General features: G+C 38.8%; 1 protein-coding gene across 2 annotated transcripts in view; it reads right to left on the bottom strand.

The window, feature by feature from the left end:
- Window positions 1-10,429, bottom strand: part of LOC112151638 (guanine nucleotide exchange factor VAV3) — a 98,385-nt gene extending 87,956 nt beyond the window's left edge. The window contains exon 1 of one of the 2 annotated variants that reach the window (XM_024280659.2): window positions 9,880-10,429. In XM_024280659.2, the coding sequence (XP_024136427.1) occupies window positions 9,880-10,086 (207 nt within the window). In that variant the 5' untranslated portion in view covers window positions 10,087-10,429. The remainder of the gene's footprint in view (window positions 1-9,879) is intronic. The other variant, XM_024280660.2, reaches the window with a different exon arrangement.
- Between the last annotated feature and the right edge of the window lie 1,098 nt (window positions 10,430-11,527).

Raw genomic sequence — 11,527 nt, 5'->3', positions numbered from 1 at the left:
AAGCATCCGACGCTTATAAACTGTCACAATGAGGCAAAAGGGGGAACGCCTGTACCTCCCCCACAACACCAATAAGTGTCTGGAAGACCATTTTCTATTAAAGCCAGAATTTAACCCCTGTGACCTCCACATATAGACGGAGCTCACTCCACCCCCACTATCACAGAAGGGGAGTTGAGTAAGTGTTACGACAGGGGGGATGTGGCGCCTCTCTATGCTGGAAGGTTAAGCAATAAGGCTCAACGTAGGACTCGCTGGACGGGATTCAAAGGAGCTTGTGCTGTGATGTACACTGCTTTTAAATAAAGTTCTGAATAAAAACGTCAAAAAGAAGAGAAGTTGAAAAGTTGGGATAAATAAATCTGGACTTTTGGGCCCATTGAAATATAGTCTTACAAATTTGTCCTTAAAATAGGGAAATTCTTAACATTTAAAATACAAATGGCAACTGATTTGATAAAAAAACGAAATACATGTGTGGTCATTGGACAGTATTGACCCTAATATTGTACATGATGGATCTGCAGTATATATAGAGCAACAAAAACAACGAATCTTCTGCCTTTTTTAGGTCATATTGAGGATTGCCTGACCTCATTCTTGTCGACAGCGATTCGTTTAAAGAACAATGACCAAAAAATAGCAATATAAAGTTCCTCTAAATCATTGTGGGGTTTGTTTATGACACGTTTGTGTTACTTTTAAAAACTTTCTAAAAACAAATACAGTTTATTTTATTTTTCGTTGATAATAAAGATATTTAAAAAAGTATGAAAAGCAGTTTATGAACTTTTGGGGGTAATATTTATACAAACTGTAGATCTTTCAAAAGATAGACAAAAGCATGTTTTGTTTGTGTTGTGTTGAGGAACGATATAAGTCAAAAGAACTTGTATATGTTGTACAGATTTAAACTTTTCTCTACTTACAGAAGTAAGTATTTTCCCCTGTGCAGCAGCCGGCCTCCACCCATAACTTCTACCCTGAGTCATCCAAAGCAGAACGCCTCATGTGCAGCCGCCCAACTGGAAAAGGTCAATAGTTCTTTAACCCCAGGGAGTCCGTTTCCACTTCTCTTCTGGATGCTGACCAGCCAAGCTGCTGGATGTTATGTCACCGCTCCATGTGCCAAGATAGTGCTGCCCAAAACGCTAAAAATTAGTTTTTGGTTTTTGTCCAAAAGTTTGCACCGGTTTAATCCAAAGCACCGCTGCTACCAGAGCCTCCCATCCCCACCATAATGAAATGGGCTCCTAACAACCCTCTTTAATCATCATCACGATGAAGGCTGAGGTCTCCCGTGATGTGAGGACTTCTCATCGATGATGAAAACTGTTTATCGGGGGAAAAAAACAATAGGCGGCGTTGTGTTTCTGTGCAGTAATTCACCCAAGAGTATGCGCCAAAACGCCGTGTAACCAAACAATGATTGATTACAAGCGTTTTCCTCACATCATCTGCACTATAATATGCACAGAAACCCAGCCGTTGAGGCTTGCTACCTTGGAGACGGAAGGTCAAATCGCTGCTACGCACGCGTGCGATGCAACACGCTGCCGATGCGTGTACAAGCCGCCGCACTGACACTGCGGAACAAATAAGTGCAACCCCATTCCACCGCCACGGAATGGTAAACGCCAACGTGCCACACATGTTCCTTTCGCCGACAGCTGCAACCCGGGCTTCCGAAATCAATCAAACCCTGGCAACCCTACGCGCAGAATGCTAACACCGTGCGATGGCTGGTATGCATGGGACACAGCGCAAAACGATTGCTGTGAGGCACAGTCCGCGACGTCTGACTATAAATTCTGAGCGTGGCCCCCTTTTTTTTTCTACTACAATAAATCAGGGGACAAAGGAAGAAGAGGAGGCAATAAATGTGTGCAGAGAGCAAAAATAGAGTTGTAGTGCAACCACTGTCTGAAAAACTCCAACCCCATTGTAACAGGCGTCAACTCAACCCCTCTTTCTGGTCATTCATCTGGGCCTTTTCAGGAACCCAATATCTTCAGTTTTTAGCATTGTTTTATTGTAAAGCTTTTTTTTTTAAATAAAGTTTTATGGTTCTTATATTACCGTATTTTCCACACTGTTCTGGAAAATCTTTTATATGAAGTCACTTTTGCTGCTAGCTAAGCTGGGTTTCTGAGATGCAAGCTAGGGATTTTTTTGGCTCTACTTCCCATTTTATCACAATAGGGAAGGTAGAGGATATGCTTTTATTATAATGTTTTATAAAAACATTTCTGTTTCTAGCTTAGCAGAGTTTATGGGGTGCAACACGCTTCAAATGGGCACGTGTTGCTAAAAAAAGACAAATTTACAGTTTTATTAAAACACTTAAATGGACCAAACTCTCCAGAACAAGTACTGACCAGGCAGGGAAACAAGCGCAAAGAAGAAGTTGGTCCATCCCTGCATCTTCTTACTATCATTTATAGTAGAGCACCTTTTACCTCTTGTCCATGGCAACAAGTATTACCACACATTTTTAACAACTAGTACTATTTGACTGTTTGTCCAAGTAACATCACTTTACTACAATGTAACTTTACATAGTACACTTTGCTTATCAACGCAAGGTGGTTTTACTCTGTTTCATTTACAGTCCGACTAATCGACGACTAAAATAGTCGAACACTAATTTAATAGTCGAATAGTTGCTACTTTATATTATATGGTGTCAGAGTGTAGTAAAGTTAAAAGTTATGATAGCATTATGCTAGCTATTTTAGCTAATTTAGACTTTTTTCTGTTTTTTTAGGCTATTTTGGTGCTCAGCTAATATTTCAGCAATATGCTCGCTATTTTGGCGGTTTTTTTTTCCTTTTTTTTTTTACTAGTTTTTGAGTTTAGCTTAAATTTCAGCTACATGCTATCTATTTTGCTGAATTTGTAAATGTTCCAGTTTTTTAGGCTAATTTTGAATTTAGCTAATATTTCAGCTAATGATAGCTATTTTGGCAAATTTAGGATTTTTTTCAGGTTTTTAGGCTAATTTAGCATTTAACTAATATTTTAGCTAGCTATCCGCTTCAGCGTTTTCAGCTATCAGCTTCAGTGAATTTAGCTAACAATTTCAGCAACTTCAGCTATCAGCACTAGCATCTTCAGCAGCCAAATTCAGCTTACAGCATTCACACTAGCATTATCGCAGGTAATGCTATCTAGTTTTTAGTTAGTTTTAAGAAAATGATGGTTAAGATGTGTGGTTTCCATAAACTTAGCGCATGACCCGATTAGTCGACTAATCTGAAAAAATAATCGGTGATTAGTCGACTTTTAAAATAATCGCTTGTGGCAGCACTACAGTTCACGCTGCAGTCACATCATCAAACTTCTGTCTCTCTGACAAAAGAGCTTCAACCTTCTGAAGCCTTGAGCTGCTCCGTCTGTGAATCCGACTTCTCTGTTCTTAGTTTCACATCACAGAACTTCAGTCTCTGATTCATAAAATATACATGTGTGTCATGAATAATTTAAGAAATATATACTGTCTAAATCTTCTTAGTCTGCGTGTCAAATTTGGCTGGAATGACATATCTGCTGCAAACTTTATTACTAAGAAAAATGATCTCCTGGTTCGATCGATGGAGCAGTCTGCATAAGAAACAACAAAGATGCATTCGTTTTCTAAATGGGAGGCATCTGTTTCCCATTTATATCAACAAAGGAAAGAAACCATTGGTGTTTATCCATGTTTGTTTGGAATTTGCAGAGATTCCTTCTTTATTTATTTTTTGTATGTAGATTTTTTTCATTTTTTTAAACGCTGGGTCTTCCTCTGACTTTTATTTCCAAAATAAAAGACTACAAAGTTGGTCAAAAAAGTGTTTGTTTGTTTGTTTTGTCAATCAAAGAGAAAGAGAGAACTAGTCTTCCCTCCGTGTGCCCGACATGTCAGCACTTTGGTCGTAATCGAGAGCAAGTTTAGTTTCGCTTCCTTCCTCTATTCCATTTCCTGAGTTCCTGTCTGTGTCGCGGTGAAAAACTTTCAGCAGTGCCAGCGTCGCTGTGAATCTGCAGCTTTTTCATCCCGTGTCATGGAAAGCCAGACAACAGTATGGTATTGCAGAGATAAACAAATATTTTTTTCATTGTTTCAGTTTCTTCAAGAATACACATTTAGTTATCTTTCTTCAACCCTATAATTACTGTAGCTGTGTGTAAATAATTTGTTTTGGTAGATTTTATTTAATTTGCTCATGTTGTGATTACTTCAATGGGTTTTGGGGACCCTCTGTCACCAGAATTCGCATTTATTTTCATTCTTGTCTGTAAAATAAATATTTAAAGTATTGCTTTGTTTTGCTGTTTTTTGCCAAAAAAATGTACAAAATTCAACAAAAAAGGCATCTGTCATTTAGCACTGTTTGATAGAGCTAGAGTTCATTTGAAGAAGGAATCCAATGAATTAATTTATATCCATCATCTCAAATTCCAAAACAAAACATGAAAACACATTAATTTTCCATTAAACAAACTGTTTTTTGAAACCAAAAAAAATTGGCTTTATGTTTGTTTTTTTAACTGTTATTTTGTTGAATGGTGGTATAGTTTGGTATGCTTTAGAGCGCGTGTCAAAATCAAGGCCCAGGGGCCGGATCCGGCCCGCCGGGTAAATACATCCAGAACCCCAGATCATTTTATTTTATTCTTATTAATGGCCCAATGCTATCTTTTGGACGAAATATATTTTTTGGAGAGTAAAATATAGAAAGTTAATTACGGTTCAAGTTGATTTATTCTAGAATAATATTTCTGCCTTTTTTATTCCTAGTTATGTTCAAAATTTACATTTTTTAAGTTTTAAAACTTTAGTTGTTCAATAAATGTTTATCCTGTTCAGCCCACGACCTAAGGTGTGTTTTGGATTTTGGACCCCTGTGTCATTAAGTTTGACAATCTGCTTTAGAGAAGGGGGCAACATGGGAACCAAACCTGTGGCTTTTCAATCAGAGGTCGACCACTCTACCTCTGGACCACAGCAGCCCATTGAAGACAATAGTGGAGTGAAAACCAAGCCTTAAAATCAGTTTCTGAATTCTAGGCCAATGTGGAAGTATCAACTGTTGCAATTCTTTACATGACCACTAGATGTTGGTTTCTGAAGGGAGTAGGAATAAGCTGAAATATATCAAGATTTTTTTTTTTTGTTTTTTGTTTTTTTGCTGGTGTATGCATTATATATATATTTGCAGGTGGGTGGACGTTCTATTTTTAGAATTTAATGGGCGTAGTCAACTCAATATGGCCGCCCCACTTCAAATTTCCTGTTATTATCTGTTTTCACAGAAAAAAAGGAAAATCAGCATCTGGTAAAACACTAACTGTGTATTCAAAATTACATGATGTAAAATTGTGACCCATAAGTACTAAAAGGAGCGAGCCTTTACACAAATTTAATACAGAAATATGTATTTTTTTAATGTAAAGAAACAGAAAACATTCATTCAGGAGGTGCATTTGTGGGTTAAATCCTGTCAAGAAGCCCAAAGTTTCTCCCTGACGGTAACCTCCAATTTTGTCTCAATGACATCCAGGCTGACCAGTGATTATGTGGCGGTTGTCTGTGCGCCACACTCACTGTTTTGACCCTGAATTCAGAATATGCTATGGACTGATAATGCAAAGCGAAACAGCGAAAAGCAAATGAGGCATTTCTGGTCAAGCCTTTTAACTTGAACTCTGAGCATCAAACTTTATAAACTGTGCAATTTCATGCATGCATTCACAGAGCAAATAGTCACCTAATTTATGCACAGAGCCCTCATATCACTTGAAATAACACTAAGAACCCTTTAAGTTCATTTACAAGTAAAAAAAAAAAAAATCACCAACTTCCTCTTTTAATGTATGGTTTCCCTATTTTTTTAAATGAACATCCTGGTGATTTGCTCACCGCCTCACTCGATTAACTTAGACGACCATGCCTCGCATCAAAACACAATTAATGCTGCAACAAAAAAGAGATGCAGCTCATCTTGATTCCAGCTTTACACATGTGAGCTCTCCAGAGTCTCTCCTGCTTTTTACTTTAATTAAGCAGCCCAAAAGAGCGAAGCCCGCCACCCCTCCAGGTCCGTGTCCTCCGAGATGCCTCAGTGGAAGAGAGGCAGACGCTTTGTAGCTCCGTCCTTTCACTCCCTTTGTCTCTCCATCTCAGGGGTCCCATGAGTGAGGCCACAGCAGTGTCCCATGTGTTATTATTGGCCAATGATAAAGTAGCTGCCACGGACCTCATGCATTATGCAGGGTAAAAGGGATGCAACTCCTCCCTAAGTTATGTAAATTGAACTGGGAGGGCAAGGAAGGGAAGTTGATTGGGGGGGGGGCTTCTACCTCCCATATATGGGGCCTTTAACACAATGGGGAAGACAGAGGATATGCTTTTATGTTTGTGTTGCTAGCTTAGCAGAGTTTTCGGGCTGCTAGGTAGGGGTGTTTTTACATACTATAGTTATACCTCTGGTATATGAGGCCTTTTATATCAATGGAGAAGAGAGGACATGCTTTCATTCTTGGAAACATTTGATATAAAGTCATTTCTGATGCTAGCTTAGCAGGGTTTCTGAAATGCTACCTAAGTCTTTTTATGTAACTATGGTGAAACCTCCCATAAATGGGGTTTGTTTCACAAATCGGAAGACAGTAGATGTGCTTTTATTCTTGGAAATATTATATATAAAAAAATATTTTTGTTACTAGCTTAGCAGAGGTGCTAGCTAGGGGTTTTTATACATTAAAATGGCACTACCTCCCATTTATGGGATGTTTATTCTTGGAAATGTTTTATAAAATCAGTTTTTGTTCCTAGCTTAGCAGAATTTCCGAGGTCCTAGCTTGGGGTGTTTTTGCATACAATAGTCATACCACCAGTTTATGAGGCATTTATATCAAAAGAGAAGAGAGGACATGCTTTCATTTTTGGAAACAATTTATATAAAGTCGTTTCTGCCGCTACCTAGGCATTTCTGGGATGCTAGCTAGTGATTTTTTTATGTTACAATGGTTCTACTTCCTATATATGGATTATCTTTAACCACAATAGGTAATAGAGAAGATATGCTTTTATTATAAGAACTGTTTTATGAAAAACGTTTTTGTTGCTACTTTGGAAGAGTTTGCTAAAAAAAAAAAAAAAAGAAAATTAAAGTTATGACTAAAACACTTAAATGGACCAAACTGTCTGAAAAAGGTACTGACTAGGCAGGAAATCAAGAGCAAAGAAAAAGACGATCCATTCCTGCGTTTTCCCTCGATCATTTATAGATGAGCACCTTTTCCTCTCACTACCTAGTATACCTATTTACCGCAAATAAAAATTTGTGAAACCATTTAGTCTTTTCTACATCACTTCCTGTCCCTGGTTTGCTTAACAGTCCATTTGCATTTACACTGTACGCAAACTGTTCCGAGGTTCACTTGCAAAACACATTTCATCTTATTACTCAGGCAAACCCGTTTTTTTCATTGAAAAATGTAAAGCAACAGACCAAAGAAACTTTTTTTTTAAATGATTTTGTAATCATAGTCTATTAGGCAACAATGGGGACACTATTATATATAGCATTTCTGTATCACCAAGGATATCCTGGTTTGAATTCTTTATGGGACCCGTCTGTATAGAATTTACATGTTCTCTTTGTACATTCGTTGGTTTTCTCTGTCCACTTCAGTTTTTTCCCACAATCCAAAAACATGCTTTAATGGTAATTGGTGACTGAGTGCGTCCCCATGACCCTACACAAGACTAAGCATGTGTAGAAGATGGATAGGCAATGGTTAAAGCTCTACTAGATTAGGGCAAACTTTTAAATAAAGACATAAACTGTGCAAGTGTTCAACCAGGAGCTGGAAATTGCATCAGCGCCATTTAGTAGCATCATTCAGACGCCAAAACTTCTAGATTGTCTTGGTAGATCTATTAGATTCATGCTAATGCTAATTTTACTCATCAATGTAGATTTATGGTGTAACCAAAAACTCAATATAAACTCAGTCAAACAATGTTATTAGGTCATAATGTAAAAGGAGTGCACAATGTGAACGTTTTTCTCAACAATGATACTGATCCTGGGCCTGGCACAACGTTCCCATTACCAGCAAATGGACTAGCGGTCTCCTCTTACAGAGCCAATCCAGTTGTATCTGAAGTCTTGGAGTAATCAAAGCTCTAGATGGCTGACTTCCATTGCCCCCCAATGACATTTAAAACCTCCACACTAAGCTAAATTGCCCCGCTCACCCAGTGTGCTTCAGCCAAACGGCGGACGCCCAATTCGATTGCAAACCAACTTGTATGTCAGATCGGACGTGCGTTTGAAAGTGCAGGAAGCAGACCTTCTGCATCAGATGGGCCTCATGCCACGGGATTATGGTTTACAACGAGATTAAGAAGGGGGGGAAAAAATCGTTTGAAGCCAATATTCTCTGGTAAAGGTGTTTTCCAGTCGGATCCTCCTGAGCCTGCAGACTCGGTAGCGTCTACCTCTCTGTGTGTTGTTGTCCCAGAGCCGACACCCAGATTCAGTGTTATAACGACAAATATTAATCTGAGCTGAGTCAGGCTGGCCTGTTATTAAAGCAGATGGTACCTGGAGAACACAGCCACATGCCCATGGCCTCTCTGTTGGATTAAAGATATCAAATAACAATAAAACTACTTCATATACTCATCATTTTACACTGAAAAAAGTGAAACATTGGATCAATTAATAAAAGTTCACCCATTTATTACATTTAAAACTTTAAGTTTTCATCAAATTAAAATTTTAGGTTGATATTTATCAAATGTTATTTGATAAAAACTAATATTTTAAAATGCAACAAATTACAGAGCTTTTGTTCATTGATCCAATGTTTCTTTTTTTACAGCGTAGTGTCAGACAAAGTGTATTTTCTAAACTAGTCAATAAATTAATTAATTAAGCATTCATTATACGACATATTTGTTCATTTCTTTAGAAAATATTGTGACTGAAACCTCAACAAACAGGTCAGATACATTTAACAAGTTTTAATAATATATATCCTGAAATATCTTAATAAAGCTGCTCTATTTAGTAGAACATATTTCTAGTGGGCACTTTATTATTTTAAACTTTTATTCATCATTAATAACAACAAATTTAGACAACTATTGTCACTTTTTAGTCATTCTTGCTTATTTGTTTAGATAATAGTCTTAACAGCCTTTTTATTTACAATGAACTGACACTAGCTGTCTAACTATACACTATTTGTTGTTATTAATTATTAATAAAGTTTAAATTAACATAAAAGGCTTCCACTAGTTACATTTTCTGCTTTATATAGCAGTTTTATGAGGATATTTGGGGTTTCCCCCTCCTATTTCCACGTCTACGTTTACAGGCGGACGGACGTAAGTTTCCCTGAACCCCGCCGTAGTTTTCGCTTGTTTTTGCTCCTCCGCTGACTGTCTGGAACACTTAGGAGGTAAAACAAAAAATTCCCGCTATTTTTTGGTTTAGAGAATTGACAAATTATTCGGCATACTTACTGTGTAAAAATACTAAGCGTAAAGTAGAAGGAAGGAGTTTGGTTTAGTTTGAAGACCCGTAAGTAAAAGGGTTTCCGCTGCCTAGCTAGACCCCGAGGAAGCGTCCCTAAGTAGCGGACAATTATTTAAGAAAGTTGAAATATCACGAAAAATGTTTTTAAATATTTTATTTTCACAAAGCCGAATTTTTGTATATATATACTTGGATGGAACATTGTTAGTTTTTAACAAAAAATATTTTTATGTTTGTGAAAAAAGCTGGTGAAACTTAAAGCTAGCTTAAATCCTACGGAGTCTGGTAGCGACGTCTCCATCCGATAAACAGCGGAGTGGTCGTCAGCGCTCTGTCTCACCTGTGACATTTGCGGCCGGAGGTTGATCTCCTTCAGGTTGATGCTCTGCGGCCTCAGGTTGTTGAGCAGGTGGCACAGGAGGACTCCATCCCGGAGGGTTTGAGCCAGGTCGAATACCTGAGCGGACTCCCATGTCACTCGGTGGCTAGCTGGAAGCACCTTGCAGTTGATCAGCCACAGCGCGCACTGCCTCCAATACTCCATCATGATTCACGTCTTCGGATTCGCGAGATCCTCCAGCGATCGGTCCGTGGCCAGGCGTTTAAATCCAACTCATGCTACATGGATGGAGCGCGCGCGCGGCCGGGGAAAGCAGAAGTTGGGCTGCCGGTGATGCGCGCAGCCGCCCTGCGGATGACAGCAATGCTACGAGCGGAGCTCGTACTCCCTCCTCATCCATCTCTCTCTTTGCGCTCGTCTCTCTTCCCTCCCCCAGGTTCTCACCTCTTCCGCCTGCAACACACAGCAGCTCGTTAACTTCTACCGGAGAGAGAAACCCTCAAGAACCAGAGTGAGAACAAGAGTGAGTTAAAAAAAAAAGACCACAGATCAAACCTTCAGTCACATTTAACCAAGATGTATTCCTCTTGTTGAATGCAAAGACCTTATTTACGCACTTACGCATTTACGATTATTAAATAAATATATAGAATTTCATCCTAATGTGTGAAAATAAAGTGAAAAACACATCTAAAAACTGTAAGAATTTGCCTAAAAAACATAAAAAGCACAAATGAAGCCATTTCTTTCAGACTTTTCAAAAAGTTTTGACTATTCTCAACATTTTTTTGTCCTTTGATAGTTTTTTAATTTGTAAAGTATGCCAGTTTGTCCTCCAGAGAGAGGATTGATCCCATAACATGATACTCCTATGGCTCACTATCTCAAAATGCCACTGCACAGCGACTTAAATGCAAGTTTGTCAGCAAATTCAGCAAGTGCCATTCGTAATCAGGGGCAGCAGTTGCATTTTTACATGCTCCACGATAGCCATGGAGTTTTTAGAAAAAAGTTCAAATTTTACTGGACAATTTTTCCCTCAACGTTGACATTGATCAATATCCAACTAGGCACAACTCGAAGTTGCATGATGGGAATCCAGTGACAAGCGGGGATGACAACATTATGAAATCAGGCGTCAGTTGATTTTACAGGCCGATGGTAGTTGAAATTGCTGGCTGGCACCAGCTATGCTTGGACGATGTGTAAATGTCTCTTGACGGCGGCTGTCTCTATCAAGTGCCACCGGCAGCCAGCTGTCTGGTAGACCAGGGCGTATATAAAAAGCAGGCCATCTGCATCTGACGACCACCATCTACATTCATGGCCATGCCAACAATTTTTTGAAAGAAATCTTGGAGATTCTCCCAATTCCTCCCCATCGCACGGTGGCAGTTCTGTTTATGACCGTAGCATTAGCTATGCACTCACCGGCCACATTATTAGGCACACCTTGCTAATAAAGGTTGGACCCGCTTTGCCTTCATACCTGCCTTAATCTTTGGCAGCATACTTTGAACAAAGTACTGGAAACATTCCTTAGAGAGTTTGGTCCATGTTGACATGACAGCATCACACAGTCGCTGTTGATTCGATGGCAATCTGACGTTCCACCAAATCCCTAAAGTGCTCTATTGGGTTGAGATCT

This window comes from Oryzias melastigma, linkage group LG20 (genome assembly GCF_002922805.2).
Source record: "Oryzias melastigma strain HK-1 linkage group LG20, ASM292280v2, whole genome shotgun sequence".
Classification (NCBI taxonomy): domain Eukaryota; kingdom Metazoa; phylum Chordata; class Actinopteri; order Beloniformes; family Adrianichthyidae; genus Oryzias; species Oryzias melastigma.
This window is presented reverse-complemented; position numbering and strand designations above follow the sequence as displayed.